Source organism: Falco biarmicus, chromosome 13, assembly GCF_023638135.1.
Source record: "Falco biarmicus isolate bFalBia1 chromosome 13, bFalBia1.pri, whole genome shotgun sequence".
Lineage (NCBI taxonomy): Eukaryota > Metazoa > Chordata > Aves > Falconiformes > Falconidae > Falco > Falco biarmicus.
The window spans coordinates 19,608,076-19,633,982 of NC_079300.1; the positions used below are offsets into that span (position 1 = coordinate 19,608,076).

Consider the following 25,907-nt stretch of genomic DNA (forward strand, 5'->3'; position numbering starts at 1 on the left):
GGTTGGCTCTAAAAGCAGCCTAGTGACTTTCATATGCTGTGAAACCTGTGCTAATACTCCTAGATCACAGCTGACTGCATGAATAACTGGCTTACATTTCCTTCCCTTGTTGGTGCTTCTAGGGACTACAGTGACCCTATACAGTCAGCGACCTCAGCGTGGCAGCACCCTGGAGAAAGTCTCTTGTTCAGCATGCCTGCATTATACCCAAGAGTGCTTTGAGGTCCTAGATGGTTTGCTAATTCCAGGGCAGAATGGCGTGAATTCACAAGTGCAGTTTGGATCTTGGGTTGCCACCAGGCTTATAATCTCTCCTGAGCCCTGAAACACTCGGGTACACAGTACAGAAAAGCCCCCACACTCAGCAGGAGTCACAAGCATTTAGCAGGGCTTACTAGCCTTAGCCTAGGGCAGGCAGCCTCCTTCTGTACTAGCTGCATTTGCAGTCAGTCTGGTGAATCAGCACAGCACTCCCTGAACTTGCATTATTAAGACTTTTCCATTATCAAGAACATCACAGCTTCCATCACCCTTGAGAGCAGAGAGATATCTGTACTGCAGGGGGGCTACACATTTAATTTTGTGCTTTTTTACATAGGTGCAGTATCTCTCAGCAAATGAGCAACACCCTAATTTGAAGAGAGAGATGAGGAATATATAAAGCAACTCTGTTAAATTAAAAAGAAGAAAAAAAAGGACACTAAGTACACAAGATAGACTAGCACAACGTAGCTAAAGTACCAACTGCCAAGTCTTGGGCACAATGCAATTCCCAAGTGGGTAACTAGATCTTCGTGTCTTTTACCACTGCATGGTCTATTTTCTGTTCAATGCTTGCAGCTTCCATTAACGTTAATGAGTATGCATATGTGCCTTGAGGGTAAGAACATACTCCCTCTGCGGCTTCAAAACTTGTTTATAAATCCCTCCAAAAATCACATTGTGCTCATTGCTCTGCGCAGAAAGCTATTATAACAGCTATAAGAGTGGCTGCTTTCATTCCTTCCTTCGCCCTTGCCCTCCCTTATCTAAGGGACCAGAAAATAGACCTGGAAAGATGAAGGGCTGCAGGAGGTGGTAGGCAGGAAAGTAACCCAGCTCTGGGAGCAGCAATCTGAAAACTGACAGCTGCAGGGAGGGACAAACTGAAAGATCAGCAAAACCAAAGAAAACCAAACCCCCAAACCACTGAAAAACCACCACCCATCCCTCCACCCCTTGAAAAGCAAAGCCTCTGAAAATCTCTACGCTATTAAATGCTACAGAATAGACCCAACTCTTTTCTGTGTCCTTCCTGCTACAGGTCAGTGGGAACAAGCTGCTTCAGCAACCAAAGGGGCCAAGGACAGCAGAGGGGCTGCTGGGCAGCCCCACAGTGAAGTCAGGCCAGTGCTCTCCTCCAGCCTTTTAACCACTGCAGCAGCAAGGAGGCTGTTGGGATGCAGAGCTGGACAAAGGGAAGGAAGGTCTAGGTTTCTAGTAGAGACTGCATTGCTCTAGTGCTGCTGAAAGCACTGTTATCCATCCCTGTGCCAGCTGGACGTGCAGGGCAGTTCTCTGGAGTCTCGTATGGTAGTTAAAAGCCAGCTCCACCTCACTCTACTGACAACAGGGCATGTGCTTTCTGACGCTGGCTTTGACTTTTCCCTCTATCATTGCCAGCTGCCTTCTCCCAGTGTGCAGTTTCAAGTTAAGCCCCCTCAAGCCTCACATTCCCCAAGAGATACATTACAGTGTACAAAAAAGAATGGGTAATGCAGCACTGAGATCGAGAATCAGATTCAGGTATGTGAAGGAAAACAGACACTGCTTTACACGTGGCTGAATACCAGCTTGCATTATGCCTGTATAGCTAATGTGGACACGAGCTGGAGCTTTCCATGTGTCAGAATGCTGTGCTTAAAATACAGAGCAGGCTGTAGGAAAGAGGAAAATGAGCTAAAAAACATACAGTGCACAACACCCAAACAGTCAGGCCTCTCAGGCACAATGGCACACAGGGGCTGCAGCTGAGCAGCTGGCTGAGGAGCCCATGCCCTGGGAGGATGCTTCGGAGGCTAGACCTCAGAAGGCAGCACACCCCATCTTGGCACAGCCACACAGCCTGACATTTCCCTGTTCACCAACCCACACCCCAGCATTGCAGCAGCATCTCAAGCCACAGTGACAACTGGCCCTCACTAAGAGGGAGCACACTGCAAAAGCCATCCACGTGAGCCCCATGCTTACTGCGTGGGGCTCTGACAAACTTTGCCACAGGATGCTTCTCACCAGACCTGCCCACCCCACTCCCCTGCCACAGCTCCTGCCCAGCAGCCAGGCGGTGCAGAAGCATCTGTGTCTCAAAGATCCATTCCTAAAATATTGCATTCTGCTACATCAGCGCTGGGTTGTCACATCTGGCAGGAGGCCACGCAGATAGCCCAGAAGCAGTAGCATCTTAAACTGCCCACAGCTATACCCACCCGAACTCATCTGTCAGTCGCTTTAAGACTCATTAGGTCTGAATAGGGTGCATGAGTGATATTTCTTCTTTTAGTAGGCACAGATGAAAAGATGTAGGAATAAGACCTGGCTATAAGTAAGGACATGACATGGTTACTGCAGAGGACACTATTTCAAAGTTCAGGTTAAATACATTATTGGCTAAGGTAGGAAATAAAAGGAAACCAGCACTATGCAAAAAACAGCAAAAGTGCTAAATCCCTTCAATCCAAGTTCAGTTTAATGAGAGTAGCAGAAGTTCAAGTTTACAATGCAGAGTCGCCAGTCCAGCTGACAGAAAACTAGATTTATGAGAGAGACCAGCTGGACTGCAACCCCAGTTACAGTTACTGTAATTGTTTTTCTCCAAAGGAAAATTTTCCTTACAAGTTGCCCACGTTTAGACCTGGCTGAGCAACAGAGAGAGGTTTCTACTGCACAGGCTTAGAAAGCAGCAAGAAGAATATCTTCTTCTACACATGACACACAGAAGGAAAACACTAAACAAATTGAATGGGTTCAAGAGGTGGGGATTCCTGCAACCATTTTCGTATCAGACAATTTACCGTGGGCTCTGGCAGGATCAAAATCACAACCATGAATAGCATTTTAAAAATGCTGCTCTGAGTTTTAATTTGCACTTGGGTGCACATGTTTGAAAGTACATGCAAGCACACACAACTTGCATTTTCATGATACATACATGTGTATATTATGCATACAAAAATTGCATTATAACTATTTCATGTTCACATATTTATATAACGTAGTCGTCATCTGTATTACTAAACAGGATTTAAACAAAAAGCTGACTTTCAAAATGCAATTCACTTACAGCTCTTCATTTATGTTTGCACTGCAGTGGATCTGTAAACCTTTCTTGTGGACATGCAGTGTCCACAAAAAACACTGCTTGAGGCTGGTTACATTCACCAATTATACTGTTTTATTAATTCCTTTTTCTGCAAGATTGGGCACTGAAAGCACATCAATTAATTAAACTCCTGTGCTTTCTCAATAAAGAGCCTTTCAGGATCAAGATTAGATATGTCTTCCATGCTGAAATATTATTTAAAATTACCCTTTTCAGTTTACTTTTTGCTTCCAGAGTGCAATGTATGGAGCACAGCTACATTTGTTTGCTGTTCCTACCAGAGTTTGAACACTCTGCAGAAAAGACAACCCACATTTTTAAAAACAACTTTCTAGAAATCTGTCAGAGAGAAGAAATGCATTGGGTGGAAGGCGTTCAGTGGGTGCATATGAGAGGTAGCCAGAAGAGTAAAAAAGGAATATTGAAGCATAAGAAGGAACACAAGTGTGGAAAGACAGCCACAAAATTATAGTCGTTAAGGAGAATGAGGCCTTCAGGCTGGAGAGCACTCTTTCAGGCAGAGCCAAGATAGACTGGGATGAAACAGCCAAACCAAAGCATTATGACACTGCTGCACAATGAGACAGGGTTAATACATGTCATTGCAACTTAAAAGAAGATTCTCACACTCCCACAAATTTGGAAGAACACTTATAACAAAAGTGTACAGATCCAGCATGGCTGTTACTGATGCTATTTGTGCTTCAGGAGGAAAAGGTCTTTTAAGCTCATGACCAAATTTCTTCTGCCACTTCTGCAGTAAGGTCAGATTCATATTCAAAACATAATCTAATGTTATGGTAGTTATTATGATGGGATGGATTCAATATTTTGACTTTACCGTGATCAGAAAAAGAACAAATGTTACCATCAGTAACTGCTTTTGTTTGTATAAATTGGATCCTTATCAAAAAGCAAAAAGTAAACATATTTAATAAAAATGAGTGGTGAGGCTGCCCTTGGTTGCCTAGGAAATGTAGCAAATTCCTTTTCAAAGTAGCCACAGGGTCAGAGAATAGACATTATAGTCTGAATTATTCTGCATTGCCATAAAAAAAATGAGCTGGGAACAATTGTGTGACAACTCCTTTGTAGAGATTCCACAATAGTTGGAGAAACAATAAGGTTTTTCATCATTGTTTTCCATAGTTCCTTGAAAAATCTGTAGCCATTCAGCCTGCAAATACCACATATACACACAAATGTGTGAGACATATGCATACACAAATATTTGGGTACAATACGGACAGCAGTGACTGAAAGTTAAACCTGAGTGTTCTTGGACTTGAGTTTCGAAAGACCTCCCTAAGAGAACAGGAACATTGCTTCTTATGGACTATCTCATCTGAAACCGGAAGACAAGGCTTTACTATTCCTTGAATTCCAAGACTGCTACTAGAATGAGAACTATTAGATAAGGAAAAACTTTACCACTTGCACATAAAAACCAGACTGGCAGAATCAGAGCTTCACAGGTTTCTTTGACCTAGGAACAATTTCAGATACTAAATTTGCCTGGAACTAATTGTAGAGCAACAGTAATAATTTCATATTCTGGGACAAAGCTGGTTTAATGTTTCTATCAATTCAATACTGCAGGTAATTGACTTTCATCTAGTGCTGCTCATCTCTAGATATACTCATGAACGTATGAGCACGGTTTTTATATAAGTATTGCTATGCTAGCCAGATGATGACTGTGAAAATTCTTTCATCAAAACAAACTTGTTACCTTGGAGTGCACAGGTGATAACAAAGCCTCTCCTGGTGACAGGAAAGCATTTCAGAAATCCAGCCTGTTCACTCAAACACCGTATCGTACCACCTTTGAGTATATCTCAGACATTAAAATATGATTGGTTACTTCAAAAAAACCTTACAATCTGATCTTACTTTATATCTATCAAACTCTTTGATGAAACCCCTATAAATCTGGCACATATAACACCAGATACATACAAACAGGGCAGATACTCTGAACAAACTAAAAAATGATATAGTTCAAGGGTTCTGTCAATTCAAAATCTCCAGGAACTTCATGAGAGTCTAGAAGTGCCCATTGCTACACCACATATAAACCAGCAAATTGAATATAATACAGGTCATATATGAAGTATCACATTGATTCTCAATATTCCATGAAGGTATTTAGTCACACATTGTACGCATTACATTGTATGAATTTTTATGCTAGTGATGGAGTATTACTCATTCATCAGTTCTTTACAGAGATCATGCTATGAATATTCAGCTTTTTATTAGAATAATGATTCCAAGATGCTCTGCAATACTTAGTACTATGGGGTAGTAGTACCATTGTCAGTGAACACTATTACAATACCACGCATGTCACTCATAACCATCATGTGATGGGACTGATCAAGCTCAACCTGAGCAGAGCGGGAGGAGACAAAGGGGTACTTGGCCTTGGAAACAGAAATGTCAATCAATCTCAACTTTCAAAATCTGTCAGAAGGGCCGTGACTACATATTACATCCTTGATGTCAAATATCAGATGGCAGGAGGAGATGAGGGAAAGGAAACAAAACTTTCAGAACCTTCCGTAATAATAGTGCTGAAGAAGACCTGGCTCCATGAGGACACACACTGCTTAAGGAGTCTGCCATAACTTCTGTGAGATTGGTAAAATACTTGGATGCACTTCAGTTATCATTATCATTATTGCTACTTTAAGGCTGTCAAAGTCTTTTGCTTCTCTGTAAATGAGGAAAAGGGCTGGGGGGTAGATGTAAACCAGACCTCATTTCTAATCATCCTAGAGATATGCCAAGGTCAGCTATACTAAAGAGCACAGTATACTGTGTGACTCAATGCACACTTGCAGGAATATTCATTAAACAAGTTAGAAAACGTTAGAGCCTATCTTACTGCCCTGTCTGCAAAACAAAATCAATTTAGCTTTGATAATTCTGGTTATGCAGACTCAGGAAGAAATAGTGCTAATATATATTAAGGAATTTTTAAAATATTTTTAAATATAATTTTTTTTTTTAATACTTCTGGGTAACTTAAAAGCTCCCACCTTTCACCTCAGAGCATATCAGACTGAGAAGTTTGTGCCTTGTATTCTTTTGTATTAAATATAGGAGTTGAGAGACTTTCTGCTATGAGATTTTAAATCTGTCTGTGGCACAAATCTGAATGGTTTCTGTGTAAGGCTTGCTCCAGTAAAATTGTGGTAAACTGCTTTTATTAAGGGAAGCTACTTAATGCTTGGATTTGTCATATTAGTCTGTTCAGTGGGCTTAATGTAATAATGGTCACTGTAGAGGTCAGGCTATGGAAGTAATGCTAGGTGTCATATGCAAAATAACTACCAACAAAAGCATAAATAAATCTACAGTTTTGTTCAGTGTTTGTGTTCAACCTTGCAATTGTAGACACATGTGCCAGCAGTTGAATTACACATTCCTTTGCATCCTGATCACTGATGATTGTTTAAAATCAGATTTCCATAAAAGGGGTTGTAGCATGAATAACAAGTATTTCTGGCCACAACAACAAGTAAAAGGGATGCGCACTAAGAGTACAACATACTGCATGGGATGTCAAAACTGATATGTAACATAGCAGTGGGAAAGACCAGCACTGATCAAACCCATTTGTCCCTAAGGGTTCCTTCTTACAGTTCACACTGTGAAGCAGAGTCATCCTGATCTCTCCTAGCAGGGAGTACAGCAGGTCCTACTGCTGCACAAAATGCATTTCCAGCATGGAAGAAAGGAAGGAGAAGATCCCTGTAGTGTTATCTTATCTTTAGTAGTTCAGAGTAAGGAAGTGTCGTGGTTTAACCCCAGCCAGCAACCAAGCACCACACAGCTTCTTGCTCACTCCCCCTCACCCAGAGGGATGGGGAGGAGAATGGGAAAGGAATGTAAAATTCAAAGGTTGAGATAAGAATAATTTAATAAGGAAAGCAAAAGCCGCACACACAAGAAAAACAAAACAAGGAATTCATTCACTACTTCCCATCAGCAGGCAGGTGTTCAGCCATCTCCAGGAAAGCAGGGCTCCGTCACCAGTAACAGTTACTCAGGAAGACAAATGCCATAATGCTGAATGTCCCTGCCTTCCTCCTCCTTCCCCCAGCTTATGTACTCAACATGATGTCATATGGTATGGAATATCCCTTTGCCTAGCTCAGGTCAGCTCTCCTGGCTGTGTCCCCTCCCGGTTTCCCATGCCCCTCCAGCCCTCTCACTGGAAGGACCCAAGAATCTGAAAAGCCCTTGACTTGGATAAATGTTACCCAGCAACAACCAAAACCATCAGTGTGCCATCAACGTTCTTCTCACACCCAATCCAAAACACAGCACTACACCAACTGCTAAGAAGAAAATCAACCCTATCCCAGCTGAAGCCAGGACAGGAAGCAATACCCTTTTTCAACACATTTGTTTATTTTCTTCTGAATGCTGTATTGTCTGAAATGTAACCGGGAGGAATGGGAAAAGAAAACGTAGACTCATTTGCAAACAGAAAATTTGGGCAATGCATTATATCATAGCGGGTACAATTTTTATCATTGGATGATATTTCCTTGTTGTAGAGGTTTAGGGCCATGCAGTATTCTTTGTGGAGGAGTACCCTTTCCAAAGCTGTGGTTTTCACAGTGCTAGTGATATAGTGAGTGGTATCAGCGCAGGTAACATTGTCCTACGTGCCATCTGACAGCAATCTCTTTTCCCCTTCATTTGAAAAAATTCAGCTCATTCCCCAGTATATAACAAGGCCATATAAGTGGTGCAGTCTGTAAGAAATGTCAAAGGTTGGCAATTATCCACTGGTCCAAAATTGAAAGAACAGTGATCTAGCGTATCTGTACTGGCACTGTCCCACAGACAGGGAAACATACAAGTAATTCTTAAAAGCAAGATTATCAGCTGGATAAACTTAACACTAGGTCACCAAAAACCTTTTTTCCAAAGAATTACAGTGTTTACCTTCGGTCCTGTCTGGTAGTTTCCCACTTTTACTTGTTGTTCCAGTGTTGACTGTTTCAGATGAGGTGCTCAGTTTGGTGCTGGGGTCTCGCTTAGGTTTTGGAGGCGGCTGCTTACGAGAGCTGCTACTTTCATCATCAGTTCCTCCAACAGAATGAAGAGACTGGGATCTCACGGTAAAGCCACTGGAGCAAGGATGTGGCAGTCTGTCCTGAGGAGCAGGCATTGTCATAAATCCCATGCGGAAATGTTTCCCCACATAGCTTCCTTCATTTCCTCTCACTACTTCTCCACCTATGCTGTAAGAGAAAACACGCACATAAGTAAATGATCCACCTTTGACTCAGTTGTACCTGGAACCAGAGTCTCAGTTCTGCCTGTGATAAGTAGATTGTATTCTTCAATTTGGAAACAAGCAATGCTCTTAAAACAAGATGACTACTAGAATAATCTATTTTTAACATAAATTGCCAACAACTAAAACACAGATATACCACTATGCACTCACTAAAAATTTTAAAAGAAATTGAGAAAAGCTTTTGTTCAGGTTTCATGGCATTGTGACTATAGATTGTATTTAGAACAAATCTCAAGCCTGAGAAGTCAGAACTGAGTTTTAAGGAAGACAAGAGACTGCAAGTAAGGCAAAGAATATTGCTTTATAAATGCAACATCGTGTATTGATCCCCACTCCCCTGCACTTGTCTTTGACTACAGTCACTCAGGTACTTGGGGCTCTTGGGGCCCAATTAATCATTTTGATTCAGATTAAAGAATGGTAAGAGAAAGAAATGCTCTAAAAATTACTTGAATATAGGAAACTGAACATTCAATATCTCATCAAATCCACATGAAGCTGCAACATAAGCAGCATCAGACTAACAAGCGTAGAAGATGAAAAGGCAGTGGGCTGTGGGACACCAGGAAGAAAATAACCTCCAGCCACTCAGAAACACAGGTACAGAAGAAGGAAAGCTCAGCTGAAACAAGTGCTGTCCTACCAAGTAGTACATTGTATTGTGGATGGCAGGACTGAGAACCTGGTATTATTCCTGTATACTCATGCACACTTATCAGTTCTGATAAACAGCTCTTACTAATGCTTATACCGTAAACCTATAGCATATTTCAACTAAGGCAATTCAGTGACTATGCAAAGAAACTCAGCAACACACACAGATCAACATGGGCCTGTTTGAAAGGTGGTCTGAAATGGTACCACCATGGGCATGTAGAAATGTCAGTATGTGAACTGTGAAGGCACAGAAAGCCCTAATTACCTCCTATTTCCCCGTCACGCAGCATGAAGCTCTAAGCAGGGTCAAGTCTGCTCCTCTGTAAGTTTCCTATTCAGAGTTGCCTTGGGCTGGTGCAGTTTATTTGGTACTGAAACACACCTCCTTCTTTAAAAGACAAGAACATTTTTCAACAGTTCATGTGAAGAGTGAGTAAGGTTTCATTCTTCAGTTATCATTCCCTGATAACTGTCTCCACCTTCTTTGTAGGAAATACTTAAGCTGTATCTAATTGTCCTAAAAGCATCAGACTGGCACCATGCAATGCACAACTTTGTGCATGATAAAACAGAACCTCAGTTTGCTTACTATAGTCCTTGCATTTTTTTATTTCCACTAGTGGAAAGGTCCACTTTCCAAACTGGTAACAATGGAACAGGTCTAACCAAACGTGCCACACTCCAGGGACACTGACACCTACCTGCACATGGACACACACACGTGCATACATGCATGTCATGCATATGCATATACTGGTCCATGTTCATAATCAAGTTATTACCAAATCCTAATTGGCATCTATTCCAGAGGGATTTCCAGCCAGAAGGATCAAGAGGTAGAATTCATTAGTTTGAAGATTAATAAAAAACCTGTACCTAATTTAAATGATTAACTATGCCTCTACTAATCTTTCATAAATTGTTCTGAAAATAATATAATCCTCTGACGCTGGACTACAAAAAGGGCCTGTCACATTATTTAAAGAAGATTTCTATCCAAACATGCTGAAGAACGTAGGTGGGGAGTCTGCTTCCTTCCTGAAGTCTATCGGATAAATCACGTTAGCAAACACAATTTCAGTTCGTCATGTCTCTGACATTAAAATTCTTATCAGGTTACACTATTTAATCAGTACATTTACTTCACTGCTGCATGGACGTGTTTAAACCACACGCTATAAGGCAGTTTCTGTTCTGGATGGACTTGCACAGATTTCACGGAGGGGATAGGTTTCACCCTTTTCCTAGGAATACACGATACTGCGTTTATACGAAGCATGTCGGTTTTGCCAAAGTGCTGCATCTTGTATTCCAGAAATCAAAACTTTCAAAACATAAGTCCAGTGTCTAAAGGAGCTATCTCATTAAATAATTAAATCATGTCCTTTCTTTTTCCTTCCCGTAATTTTTTCATTCTTTACTGAATTCCTTTCAACATCATGGGTGAAAATCTGTTTTACTAGCTTTTGACACTTACTCCAGAATAAACAGCCTATAGCCAGGTCAGAGGGAGGTTGGATATACAGATAGGAACAGACCTTGCTGTTCTGCTTCATGGCTGAAATAAATCTGGTCTTGATATTCTACATCCTCTGCTCAGGAACTAGACAAAACCAGCAGGACACCATTTCCCTCTTGTCAGCCACTTTTAAGAGAGTCCATTTCTCTTTGAGCATAGGAGCCAACCTTCAGCTGATGGTAAGGCACTGTAAACTCCAGGCCTAAACTCTAGTCTAGCCTCTAGTTCTAGCTCCTGGACCCCGGTCTCATCACAAAAGGCTGAGGATTGTTACTTGTGCTGGTAGTAATTCCTGAGTGTCAGGCAGCAGGTGTTTCCTAGGACAGCTTGACTAAGTGCAAGTGTAACATTGGGTGGAGTGTCAAGTTCACATCTCGGTAATACAGACTTAAATCCACCGTGGTGCAAAGAGAAAGGAGTCACTCCAGACTCATACCTGAAGCACAAGCACAAAAGCAGGATGGCAGACTTCAAATGTGGCATCCCCTACCCTCAGGCAGCAGCGTGCTGAAGCTCCACTGGGACTCGTGCAATACAGCTTTGCAATGCACTGTGCTGCTGATGCTACATCATGAAACCAGACAGAATTAAAGGATTTATTTATGTAGTCCTACTGCTTGCAACCACAGGAGTTGGCTGGGGCTGGTATATGTCCCACTACAGCACAACAGGCTGAGAGAGATTTATATGCACCTTGCTGCATAAACGACTACAGAGACAGTGAGGGAAAGTAATTGTGTAGATCTCACTCCATTATTTCTGACAGGAAAGAGCCTGTGCTCCTCATTGTACTGATAATGAGTTCTATCTCATTTCAAAACTGTATTGAGTTGCTGCAAGTATTACACAGTTTATTAATATATATGGAAATACAGGTTTGGATTATTCCTCTGGGAAGTTTCAATTTGAACTTGGCCAGGTTCAACTGATTCTCTGACAAAGAATTATGTACAACGTTCAAATAACCGTTAAAAATGCAAGACATTTGTCTACAAAGAGAGACATGAATTATATGAAAACCAAGTTAATCATACAATCACTCACATTACACACTTACAGCAAAGCTGACTTTGTGCTGAAAATGCACTTGGGCATTTGCCTAGGTCTAGTGACTGACTGTGCAGTGGGTGGAAAAAAGGGCATTGCAGCGGGGTTGGCTCCAGACACCCTTAAGAAGAGAGTTCTGAAGCAGCTCTTCTTTCAGAGACAGGATGCTACAGAACTTCTCCAGAGCCTACCTAATAAGTCCAATGTAGACCATCGAGTGCTGCCCGATTATATGCTCCCTCCTTGGCTGCACTGAAAGGTAAGCAAGCGAACTTCCCATCCTTCTTCCACGCGGTACTGGAATTGAGTTATTACAACAAACACCAGAAGAGTTGGATCTGCCTTTAATCAGCATTAGTGGATTTCAGCTTTCATTTCTAACATATGAACAAGAGCTCCAAGTGATGGATCTGATGAGTCTTGTTACATCTCCAATACAGGTTTTACTTGTCAGCTGAGATTTCTGAGGTCAGAACTGGCATAAAACCACACCGACCCTGCTGCTCTTACTTGCGTTATCAGCCTGCCTGCACATAAACTGTAATCATCGCAGTCCTGGACACATTACAGCTCAGCTTACTGTGCTCTGCCTGCTCTGTTCTAACAAGTAAACACTGGAGCATTGACCAAACTACAGCACAGAATAACTGAATTGTTTATGTGTTTGAAGAACTACAGAAGGAAAAGTCTTTTATATTATTCATTTTATCGCAAGAGGGCAAGTTATAGAGGAAGGAGGACTAAATATTAAAAATGAACACAAAGAGTACTCCAAATGGGCAAAGTACGGACAAGGTCATTTCCACATTGCTTTGCCATGAGTCGTAATGTTCCTATTGACTAGGAATATATTTTCAAGTTGTTAAGAGGTTATTTTTCTTAGTTTTCTAACTTATCACTTTACTGAAAAATACAAGGCAAAGAAAAAGCAACCAGAGACTGCCTGCCTCAGTCGGTGCGGTCTCTTTCATTTGCACTGTTCCGACTTAGCATTGCAAATAACAGTTTTAATTTGCTGTGAAGTTTCACTACTTGGTCCAGGCAGAAATTGAATTCATTCATGGAATCACTTCAATTCGAAGAGACCTTTAAGATTATGAAATCCAACCATTAATCTAACACTATCAGGTCCACCACTAAACAATGTTCCTGGAAATTTTCCTGGAATAATTCCTGGAAAACAAATTAATAGTTGTGTGAAAACTTTTGTTTTACTTGGTGTTACTGCTGTAACTATAAACAATGGTGAATAGTAAATCCCTCAGTGCAGTTGTAAAGAGTAGGAGAATGCCTGGGAATATCTAAGTCTCAAAAAGTAAGAATACCCTAGAGCTACATTTGCTTCCCAGCCATCTATCTACCCTTGTTCTCGGTATTCATCCAGAAATTCTCTTGCTGGTTCAGACTTACAATGGATTAATTTCATGCCTCAGGCACCAAGAACCACTTGGTAGTTCTTATCTTTGCACAGTTTCTGTTTTTCCTTCTGTGCTCCTTTACATGAGATTTTATGACTTTTTCTCCCCAAGTTCAAAAGGGGAACTACAGCTGATTGGAAGACTTGACCTCCCAGGCATGAGAAAGGGGCATGTACTCTGTGGGTGACGTGGCATCTTTGAAGGTATTTTGCCATTTCTTTGCTGTGATATACCCCAGTCTGGGACCACAGCAGGTTTGTGTCTACCAACATCCTTCTGAGTTTTGAAATTCCAGACAATCAAGAGAAGGCATTTCAATAGCACCTGCTCACTCCTCCTGCGCTTCAGGAAGACGCAGTCACAGGCACTGGCTTGTTAGCTAGCAGAAACTGAGCTGGGGGTCTCTGTAGGCTCCTGTGCAATAGTGGGGAGAACTATGAAATACAGAGCAAACAATGCATGTGGATGGCCAGTCGTCTTTGCTCTGGGGAGTTAGCTGCAAGCCCACAGAGTGCTACCCTGCCATGATGTGCAGCTAACCCATCAGGGAAGCCGTCTGAGTCACAGACTGAAGAAAAGTCACAGAAAATTAACTGTGATGATGTAGGAAGATTTTTATAAGTCCATCATAAAAAGACTAATCATCAGCAAAAATACAAAAGGAACAAAAATACTTAACTCAAAGATTGCATATGAGCTGGTTTGACTGAGCAAACAGCAGTTCATCCCTTGGTGCATCTACCTTTTTTAGGTTAAGAGAATAGCTACTGTTATTTTAACTACTTCCTTCCTCTTGCAGCAATGAACACCCAGCTCCTCTGTTCATATCAAACGTTCCGAGTATAAAGGGCTGAAATGGTTTTGAAATGTCTATTCCCCATCAGAATAAATTATACACACATATACTAAGGATGACACATTCTACTTTGTATCTGAGAAGCACTTTCAAGATTAGCATAAATTATATTTGTAAATTAGAGGTTGGATGCCAAAAAAACAGAAGATATACTATTTTTATCCCCTTAAACATGATTTCAGCAGACCATGAAATGTAATACTGAAGAAAGAAGGGCAGGATCACAATCATGAATTCAGGAACTGCACTGTAAATAAGGTTTTGCACAAATCTGCACCATTTTTGCTATAGAAATTAAACATACAAACAAATTACATGTCTATTTTTTTAATTATTATTTTTAAAATTACACTTCAGAGGTCTCCCTCCTTGTTTCCCATGAATGTACATACACAATTTTATTCTGCATTACTTTTCTGAAAGACTCCAGATTACTCACAATGATCTTACATCAAGATCCAGAGATAATACTACCATCCTTCTAGGTACAGGCTCAAGTGCGAACAAATCATGACAAAGGTCAAATTAAGAGTCGTTTTGTGCATCTGGAAGAAAACCTAAAGTGAGCAACTGACATGGTTGTGCACATCAGACATCTTGCCTCTGCCATATGCCTCTGCTTTTGAGGTAGATCAGGTGCTGCTTAACAAGTCAGGCCTCTCAGGACACAGAATACATTAAGCCTATAAAATAAAATTTATTCTTTTATCACACCTGTCAAACCCACAGGCCCAGGGTTTGATCCTGCAAACACGTAATGAGCTGACACTCTCTCTTTGTGTACCTGCATTATCACACTGGAATAACTAGGAAGCCTTGCAGAAATTGTTTGTCGCTTGCAAGTCTATTCTAATCAATACCACTTGCAGAGATGTGCCCCCATAGTCCAACACTAGCTTTTTTTCTAGGAGATCATTTCTTCAAGCCAACCTATATAAGTAACAGTACCCTAACAGCATCCTCTGCTGCTGTTGAGAGTCTGGCTCCTGCCATCTGTGACAGGACTGAATCTTGCATGCAGAAGGTTCTCCAGATCAAATAGAACCACCATGTGTTGTAGCTGCACCTTTGGTGAGCAACCAAAAGACACCTGTAATTCCTGTGCATTGCACAACGGATGATAAAAGCAAAACTAACCAAGATTGTCCACAACAGGTTTTCCATAAGATGCCAGTTAACCTAATTTCACGTGATGATCTACTATGCTCCACAGTCAGCTATTTTTGTAATGCAAAAGGTTGAAAATGCTAGCAATAGTTGGGGTTTAAGAAACAAAAAAATCAAAAGCGAAACAAACCCAAAACACTTTATAAGAAACATTGATAAATAAAAACTATGTATGCTATTTTTACAACAAATTAACATAAGTTAGCTTGGAAAGGAGTAACCAAGGAGTAAGGACTTTTCTGACCCTCAGAAAACTTAACAAAAGTGCGTTTCATGAGTTTGAATAGAAGTGCAAGTACTACTTCTTCTTTCTACTAGCACTCCTGTCTTTAGTAGGTTGCCTCTTAAATGGGGGACTAACAGCAAGTACATTGGGCTGAACATTCACAACGGCCTGATGCTGCTTACCTCAGAGGACCAACAGTTACTACTGTATCTGGGGCACAGGGTCTCCAGTGCTCCAGCCCCGTGTATGACTGGTGACTAACTGATGCATATGGAAAGCTTTGTAAGTTGTGAATACAGGGGACACTTAACAGGCAGGAGTGAAAAGCGCTCTGCTTTTATATGACTACAGACATTTTTAATTTTGCATGGGAGATGCACAGCTAAAAGCCAGTAAATGAAAGCTCATATGTTCAGAGTCACCTAGAATTAGACATCAGCCATATGCAATGTTTAAACTGAGTGCAAATGCATGTTCACGTTAATGGAGTGGGATCTTGCATCCTGTCAAAAATGGGTGGAGCTAGAATAAGGCTGTGTTTTTGTCACATTCAGTGGAAGATCACACGGCGCAGACTCCACTATGCTCAAGTAACTGTGACTAAGTAAATATTTCAATGAGATATGGGATATACCTTACATAAAATATAAAATAATTTTTGTGGATTTTTGCAATGAAATGTTGCTTTGGTTTTGAGTGGAACAGTTCTAATGGAAAGAAAATATGTGAAAAGTAAAAAAAAAGCCTTTTTGTGAATCAGATGCTGAGAAAAGTTTAAATCCAGACGAATGAAATGTTTCGACACTCCAAAAGTAGCAATTTGTAAACCAAGTGCACTGTGCCTGCTGAGATATTACACTGTGTCTAACCTTTCCAGGTTCGGTCTTATTTCAAACAGTGATTGTACAGATGCTCTTTGAGTCCCTCAAGCAAACATGACTACTTTCCTTTTAAAATCCATACACAAATACAAGGAAATTAAGGTTTAAATAAATGCTTTCTATGGCCTCCCACCCCAAAGAAAAAGGAATTAAATCCTGACCTGGCAGCAAATAGGAAGAACAACATTTGTTTCTGGAGGAAAACCCCCCACAAATTTCACTTCAGCATGATCCACAGCAAAATGTACAGGGGGTTTTTGTTGTTGTTGTTGTTCAAATAATGACCTGAAACTCCAGTTATTCACGTAATTCTGCTGATAATATTGTAATTAATAACTCTCAGTCTAGAATATACTCCCTGGGCTGGTTTGTCTCTCTGTTTTCTTTTATAAAAGCCATGTGAGTAGATAAAAAGGGAGAGGCACTACCTGGTATACAGAGCTGGGGGGGAGGTCTCAGTAGCACAGTCACAGCAGGAATGAGACAGGGATGCAGGCTCCACTGAAGGGCCAATTTTATGCAAATGTTTTTATTTTGGCAGCTCCAGATCTACTATATTCATATAGGGCAATTTTGATTCCAGACATCTCAGCACATGGCAAAGCTCATGGATTTGCATTCTCTATATCCAAATATTCCAGGTACAATTTTAGGTACTGTTTTCGTAGATATTCAGGGCCAGTTTGTAGTTACTAAAAACACACCTACACATTAGTAATTTAAATGGGAATAAATTCATTTTAATCTAAGAATTCTATTTTTAATTGTTTATTTAAGGGGAATGCACAGTGCAATTTCCTACAAAACAGCACAAGGCTCACTTCGGTATTTTCCCCACGTACAATGTTTCTGTATGCTGAACTGGTCTTCACACAGGAAACAAAAAAATTTAACTTACTTCAGCTTACCCTACCCTAGCTACATAAATCTCTGCTGCATACATCACCTTACTGTCACAGATGCTGGAACTCATACACATCTTCACCAGAGGATCCTTTTTTGCATTGAAACAGTGCTGCTGGAGTCCATTGCCTTGACTTCACAGCTAGCATTACTAACCTTGTGCTACGAAGCATACATGTTATCATCTCTCTGTTCCTTCTGATTTCTGGAGAGAAGGTTTCAGCTCATTTGTCAGTCACCACTTTGTGATTTAACTGGACAGCACGAGTATCTGTCTGTGCCTCACAAAATGAAACAAAACCTCCAAAACCTAATTGAAACATTTTTCACAGGTGTGATAATCCCAGAAAACAAGAAAGGGAATCACTCCACACAGACACACTGGTCTCTCTCTTTTTCTTCCCTGGACAGTCTCAATTTGCTAAATAAAACTACATGAAATCCTGTACATCAGTACTGACAGCTCTCAGTGTCAAAGCCTGGAGAGGCTGGTTCACTAAGATATAAAATTGCTTCGAAAATATCTCTGCTTATACACTTCCAGCAAAGTGGTCTTTATTGCCACAACAGAATATTAATGTACTTCATACCTAAACTAAGAAATAATATAAAACAACTCCTTGCCTGTCTTGATGGGTTAGTTTCCTCACCAGGTTGTCAGAAGCTGGTTATTTGTTCAGAGAAATAAGCACAAAACGGACATTATGTTTTCAGAAATGCAGTTGATTTACTATTGCATGTCAAAGCATGTGAAAAACAAGTGTAATGGCCATATAGGTGGTTAAGACATAGTGATTTCAATCAGGACACTGAAAGAGAAAAGAGACTAGCCAGCAAAAATATAGCTTGCCCCAAGCACGCATGTACCCAGAGTACCCCTGAACCAATTCCACACTTAGGTCTCCCAATACACTCATTGCATGTCCATGTATTCCCTTTAGAAATCAAGGTGAATTGTCTAAATGCAAAGTACAGAAATTCTTTTCTCTTCTGAATTCACGCACAGAGCTAATGGGCCAGATCCAGTAATTCTAGCAGACTACTAAAAAGTCTCTCCCTATATGGGAATTTAACACCAGAGACAACTTAGCAATTAAAGCTGCTAATAAACTGCCAAAGTTGCCAAAAATCAGCACATGCTGATTTTCATCACTCTCAGAATTACTTTTACAAATGGGGATGTTCAGCTAATTATTATTTTTTTGTCACTGTTGTGTTGTCATTTATTTTTATTGCAGGGGTAGCTTTTTGCCAAATGGTTGAGCAAAAACCACGTCCGCAATCTCTGACACCAAAGGAAGGTAGTGCTTAAATGCTCCTTTAGTAACATTGTCCAAAGGATCATCACTACAGCCTAGGAAGCTGCAGTGAAATGAAAGTTTGCTAAATCAACAATAAGTAGGTTTTCCAAATTGTGAAAATCTGTGTGAGGATTTGTTTAGGCAATTAAAACATTAAAACAAAAAGTAAACACCCTTGTAACCTGCATTCAATGTTGTAATGGTAAATTAAGAGGGGAACATACTCGTTTAGTTCCCTGCATGACAGGTGATCAGCTCAGTGCTGTTCATATGAAAAATGTGTAAACTCTCTCTGTTCCTCAGGCAGCCCTTTGGAGCTGTCAGTCATTGAGTGGCATGTTCCAAGTATTATCTGAGCTTGCAAGAAATAGTGCTTCCTGCGCACTGAGATGGTGAGCTGTGGCAACCAGGGTCATACAAAGTCTGGACCTCATTTTACAAAAAGATGACAAACCAAAAAAATAATGTGTTGCTGCTTTGCACCAAGAATTACTATTAAAATCTGTAAAGCTGCTAGTGGTAAATTTCAGTGTATGTACATTTCTAGGTCACTTAAGCCCATTTGAAAGGTCTTCTATATAGAAACCATAACTCTGACATAATATGAACAGCTTTTCCATCTTCCAATGTTACAGTGCAGGCAGCAGTCTACTTTAAAATAACTGAAGCCATTAAGGGGATCAGAGACACCTTGTATGTATCCATCAAGTACTGCAGCCCCAATCAGCTAGTTGACAGACTAAGCAGCACAAACGGATATCTGTATGTCTTTAGCAAGAGCAATTCAACTTTGCTCTTTAAAAAAAGAAAAACAACAAAAAACAAACAACAAAAAACCAACAAGAAAATACTGTGGTTCTCTGCTCCAGAATACAGGCTGCCCCTTTCCTTGCTCTGCTGCCCAGTGCCCACAATGGACACAGAAGCCTGCTCCTGTGTCCACAACGGACTGGCTACACCAGCACTCCAAGTTTCGTAATGCTAAGCTAAAAAAAAAAAATCCTTCAAGATGGTCTCATGATAAAAAGCTTAAATCACAGCAGCCTCAACCCAAACAATTTGGGGCCATTATTTCTAGTACTGGATCAGGCAGATCAGATACCTATAGAGAGATCATGACATCATCTCTTTTACTAACTGCAGTAAAGGGCTACTGAGTTCTAGGAAGGATGAACCACACTGGACTTTGCACACACACTTCTTGAATTTGCCTGGGAAATTACTTTCTAGGCTACCTACAATGGCATGCAAAAATGTTAACATTTCTGGTGATGACCAGCTCATTATTCTGATCTCTAGAATCTCGATATTCTATTTTTTACTCAATAAAGAGTGAGAGATAACAATTGGTAAATAAAGCCTATCAGCACCTAGTTAATTAGCCAGTGGATGCATTGCTTTACAACAAAAGGAGATTAGAGGTAAGAAAGATAGAAGCAGCACAAATACATTATTGCAGCTCTAATAAGCACCTTCTAGAATACATACAGAGGTAAAGGGAGAAACCAGCATATTTCCCATTGGGGGTTTTGAGTTATATGGTTACCTGTGGTCTTGTTTTCAATTTTTGATTTATACCCACAAGTAACAACACACTCTTAAAATGAAAGCCAAGCCTCCTCTGTAATCCTGCTGTTGGATTCTGAAAGGGAAAACTAAACGTAATCTAAGGATTGTGAGAGACTACTAGAGAAAAAAACTTGTGAAATCAAAACTATGGTGTTTTGAAGATGACTGTGAATGATCCGAGCTGAAGTTTTTAATCCATCCTCTGATATTAAAAGGGAGATCATATTTCACAGGCGTGTCCAGTAAAACCTTTAGGACAGCTTTGATTTAAGGCTCAGATCAACTTCAAGAGGGTTCATGAAAGAATAGTATCAAGGAAAGAAAATATCTCCCAAGGAGAGATTCCCTACTGTGGAAGTAACAAAACTGGCTTGTCTACTAGATGCCAGCATCTATAATTCTTGAAATGCAGACAAAACTAAATGCAAATTATAATATTTCATAATACAGAAGAGTTATTTATGCATATGCTTATTAATCTGTGTTTATTGCCCTTCAAGCTGAAGAGAGAAACAATTAGATCCCTTTTTAGCAGTAGTAGTACGGGGCATGTAGATATATAACTTTGATTTACAGAGTATGACAGGCAATCAATGTGCACCAGAGAAAGCCCATATCAGCAAAGAGACATGTCAAAGCTGCATTTGAATTTTCTTTTTTAGGACTGAACAGATGAGTGTTTCCTTCATGTTCTGAACACAATGGGATTGGGAAATAACCTGAATTTCAGGCTAGGAGAAAATGGATTGCTTCAAATTATAGGAAAAGTGAACAGTACTGATTTTATTCTCACTTAGCGTTTACCAGAAAAAGGAAAGCCAGACATATCCGTAAGTGTATTATTAGACCTTTTTACTTGCATACACCACAAGTAGTACAGGATTGACAGTTAGAAATCAACTCTTTTCCCACATTTTTCACTCTCATGACATAAACATTAAATATGGCTGATGAACTGAAAAGAAAACAGAAAGTCTATGGAATTTATTATATTTCTTTATGTTATTAAACAGAAACAGATCCAGGAAATGAAAGACCAAATTCCTATATTAATACTGATGTATTAATTAAGAGCAGTTAAAGATCCCATTTAAAAGACATCGATAATACTTCCATGAAAGATTTACAGCAGTTGTCAGAATATAAACCAACTACTTATTTCAGCTGGGAAGCATCTGATTGCAAAGTCATGAAGATCTCAGAGGCAGGGTTGTAGGAAGAAAACATCTAAGCTGTAACACACATCTTGCTTTTGAAACCAGAGGGTCAAATTCAGCATAATGTCTCAAGTTTGAAAAAAAACACTACAAACCTGAGAAACCTGAGCAGGACTACACTGCCCAGTTGCCGCTGTCCCATTATCACAGACTGTCACATCACATCCTTTGCCAAAGCCAGGCTTGGACCCTTCCCAACTAATACTTTATGTGCTTTGTCAGGACTACAAGGGTAGACCCGGGTATCAACAAACGGTACTGTTTTCCATAAAAATAAACAGATGTCAGCTTTTTTCCTTACAATTCAAGTCACTCACTGTGACTACAGTGTATATGAATAGCTGGCCAAATGACTAAGGCTGTCCCTGGAGAGGAGCCTCTGTGCCTTGCTGCATCTTGTGGCTCAGCAAGGAGAAGTGCGAGTCAGATGGGTCTTCTGAGCCACTTGGTCACCTCAAGGCTGTTCATCTGTCCTGCCTTTTAACTGCAAAGTGCAAGGTAATTGAGAGATTGTGGAGACTAAATTACCCACAAAACTAACTTCTTGAGATTCAAGCTTCCCAAAATTTTCTTTAGAGACAGAATTATACACACATGTATATAAATAAATAAAATTTACATATCTTATGCAGAAAGTTTCAGTTTCAGAGTGTGATTTTCCAATGACAGTGCTCCATTACATGATTTAATAATTCTATCACTATTCTTTGGAATCAATAATGACCATTGTTGATCCTTCTTGTTTTGCTGCATTTCCTATTTTTTTGTTAGCTTCCATTCCTAATGCGTTTTATTATTATTATGGTCTTTACCAAGTCTGTCTGTTACCTGCTCATTAGAACTTCTGTGGCAGAAAATGTTCCTGCAAAAAACTAATTCTAGTACCTTTCAAATTATTTTCAGGCTGAGTGAGTTTATAAGCTTAGATTATTATTATTATTATGGTGAGCTTGCAGTGATATGTTTGATAGACTTTGAATCTTGTTGTATTAAGGCAAAGGCAAATTCATCCATATACAGTTTTAACTTTATACTTGAAAGGCTGAACAAAAAAATAAGTAACACTAGATCCTCAAAGAGGTTTGCCTCCACTGCGGTTCAAAGTGACTAGAGGTCAATGGGCAAAACAACTTAGAGAGTTACTTTGTTAAACATATGAGAAGGATATATGGAAACCAGTGATACAAGCTTGTTCTGATGACTCTTACAATGGAAACACACTTTGGAATTCTCCAAAGCAACGTTAAAATTTCCAAGAGCAGGTGTACAAGTGGTCTTAGTTAATATTGGTAATAAAACCACTGAGTAGCTCAGTGACTTGAACCTATAGCAAGCTCCAGCAACACAGAGGTTTTATATGCAATTTGAGGGCTGAGTTCCCTACAGAATGATTCCAGGGTTCTTATTCCACTGCTGCTATGACTATAAATATGACTATAAAATATTAGCAATGTTAAATAAAGTACAAGAGATTACATGAGGAACACCTTCCATCAGTTAACACCTGAGCCTCCAAGCTATCAAAACAGGTCTCTAAGTTTTTTAAAAAATCCTATTACATTTATTTACTAATACCTAAACAAACAAACAAAAACCCCCAAGAAAAACAACAAACAAAACCACAAAAAAAAAACCACAAAAAAAAACCCAAAGAAAAAAGCTCTGAGAGTTTAAATAATCATAGCTGAAATGTTTACAGCATGCATATTTCCCCTGATTTGTTATTAAAAACAGCAGCAAAAAGATGACTGTGATTTTGCAAGGGCATGAAAAAATTAAGCAATGTCTCACCTATGACTTTCAACTAAATTTTAAGTACTGTGAGGCTTTTAATATAAATGGCCATTTTATTGCTAGCATTACAGATGTAGTCATCCTGATCTCCAAAAACGCCTGCCACTTTCTGGGCAGCTGTGTGAAATGTGTATACATTATTAACCACAGGACAGGTCATCTCAGACACAGAGCAATTACAGGCTATTGCAGAACCATGTGTTCTCTTTGGGTACCAAACTTTAAAGCCACAGGCCAACAGAGGCTCAGGATTGAGAGAAGCAGACTCAGCCACTGGCCAGCTACCCCTACCAGAACAACGTGGCCTCAACATCCACATCCTCCTTCCCCTTTCCCTACATTTATTTCATCTATACCATCTCCTGAGCCAGAGGCAGTGGGCATGTGTCCAGCAGGCAGCCTTGGCCCCCACGAGGCTCTTGTCTCCCCAAGAGCCGTAACAGCTCAGAAACACCGTCAGGCTAGCAAACCTGTACAGAGGGAGCTTGCCTTAACCCTAGTCATGCCTTAACGAGAAGATCATCTGCCTTATTACAAAAGGCATCAAACAGAACCAAGTATTTAGGAGTCAATGTCATGAGAGGGAAAACTGCTACTAAGTATTAACTTATCACTAGGTACCAACCAATTTCACAGAACACTAGCATCTCGTTAGGTTTAGGAATATAAACTGTCATCTGTTCAGTCCATTTATAAAATGTGGGAAGGCAGCAGGAAGCCTAAAGATTCATGAGGGCTTCCTGGAGAGAAACATCCACCGCTCTCTTTCTCATTTCTCTCAGCCTTTGATTTTAACCACATCTTTTCACAGCCCTTTTTCCCCCTTTCTGTATGCCCCTGTACTGCAGGACCACCAATCACCCTGTGCACTCTATGTTATGCACTGAGGGAACTTCTGTGCAAATGTCTAGCACCACTACGGTTCTGATGTTTTACAACAGTTGATATTAATCTGGGAACAAGGGAAAAGGGGAACATGAGGAGCGCTGGGGAAAGTAAGGGCCACCCTTAAGTCTACACAGATAGATGCAGTTTGCTTTGGCAAAGAGGAGCTAGGCCTACAGATGTTGCTGCATGGCAGGACGATGGCAAGGACTTCAGAAGACCTGCTGAGAAAGTGAGGTCCAGTCTGTACAGCTGTCTTGTATAGTTATATAGTCTCATAGACTTACAGTACCTGAGCATCTCCCAATCATTTACTTATCTCTGTGGGATAACTGCTGTTGCCCTGTTTCAAAGGCTGACAGATGATGCAGAACATACAGCTGAGCAAAAGCCTGAATACACATTCCATAACTCCCAAGCAGCAATCTCAAACTCAGAACCACCCTTCCTCTCTGTCACACTTCTGCTTTTCTCTGTGGTTAGAATTTCACCACTGAAATACACACAAATACTGGTCTGAATGCAGTGCAGCATGCCAGAAGACAGCCCCAGAGCCTTCAGAAGGGTGCATCACAAGCCATCACGGATCACTGTAATTCAGGACAATATTGTTGACACTATAAAGACCCCTCAACTCACTCTCTTTTGACACAATTGACAATGGCAGTCTCTCAGGAGAAGGCCAAGCCTTCTGGCCTGAGAGCACAGAAAGGGTTTGCAGTGAGGCCTCAGCCCTGGAAAGCAAGGGCAGAATGTGCTTTTGGCTTATCTACAGCTGTCATCTCGTTCTTTCCCATGTTGCTTTCCAAAGTTCCCCAGCACATTGGCAGGAGAAGCAAAAGTCTGATGATATGTAAAGTACAAGATATATACATAAAGGATAAAATAAATTCTCATGTCATCAATATGATACAGCCCTTAGCCAGCAACCTGTGAACAGATTCAACTATTTGGGCAATCCGCTCCTGACAAAAGATGTGACAGAAATGCAAGAGTGTGTCCAGTAAACGTGGTGAAGTGCCAAAGCTGAGGGGACCAGTAACACCTGGAGTAAAACAGAGACAGGTTATTTTGACTTTCAGAAGGCAGATAAGCAGGAAGAAGAGGAAGATGAGAAAGAAAGGGGGAAGTCTGGCCCTGAGCATGCTAAGATGCTTCATGGATGGATGCATATTTGCTGCACTGCAGATACACTTACACATAATAAACCTGAATTCATTAATACTAAATATTTACGCTCAGCTTGTAACTGGTCCAAAAAAGCAATTATGATACATCATGTTGACGGAGAGTATAAAGCCATTAAAACTTGGATCATTCACACAATATACTGTGTCAATGCACAGTTAACAGTAACATCCCTAGTACAGTACATTTAAATGGGGACAGTCCAATGCTTTCTAATAAAGCAATGCAAAATTTATGTTTTGCTGTGACACCTATACTGCAATGAGATCTCTTCAACTGCAAATATACTACAGTGAAAGCCATGAATATAATTTCAGTTGCCCATTAAATTTAGCACAGTTTATCTGGTAAACTCAGAGGGAGCTCTTGGGACTGTACTTTGGTTGCAATATTTTTCCAGCAGCCCAACATGTTATATGTGTCATTCACGAAGGACTTAAAACATAGAGATGAGCTGGTAGCAACAGCACCTTTAGCCTCATGCTGGCAGGTGAAGCCATACAAGGAGAGACTCTGCAGTACCCATCATCAGCCTGTTTCCAGTCCACTTGAATCTCTTGGAGAAAGAAATAAACAACAGTCATTCCTTGGTTGGAAA

The 25,907-nt window shown here is 40.4% G+C and overlaps 1 protein-coding gene across 4 annotated transcripts in view; it reads right to left on the bottom strand.

Annotated features, from left to right (window-relative positions):
- NYAP2 (neuronal tyrosine-phosphorylated phosphoinositide-3-kinase adaptor 2) overlaps positions 1–25,907 on the bottom strand; it is a 146,979-nt gene that overhangs the window by 74,470 nt on the left and 46,602 nt on the right. For all 4 annotated transcript variants that reach the window (XM_056359115.1, XM_056359113.1, XM_056359112.1 and 1 more), the window contains one exon: positions 8,324–8,622. In XM_056359115.1, coding sequence (XP_056215090.1) covers positions 8,324–8,622 — 299 coding nt within the window. The remainder of the gene's footprint in view (positions 1–8,323; positions 8,623–25,907) is intronic.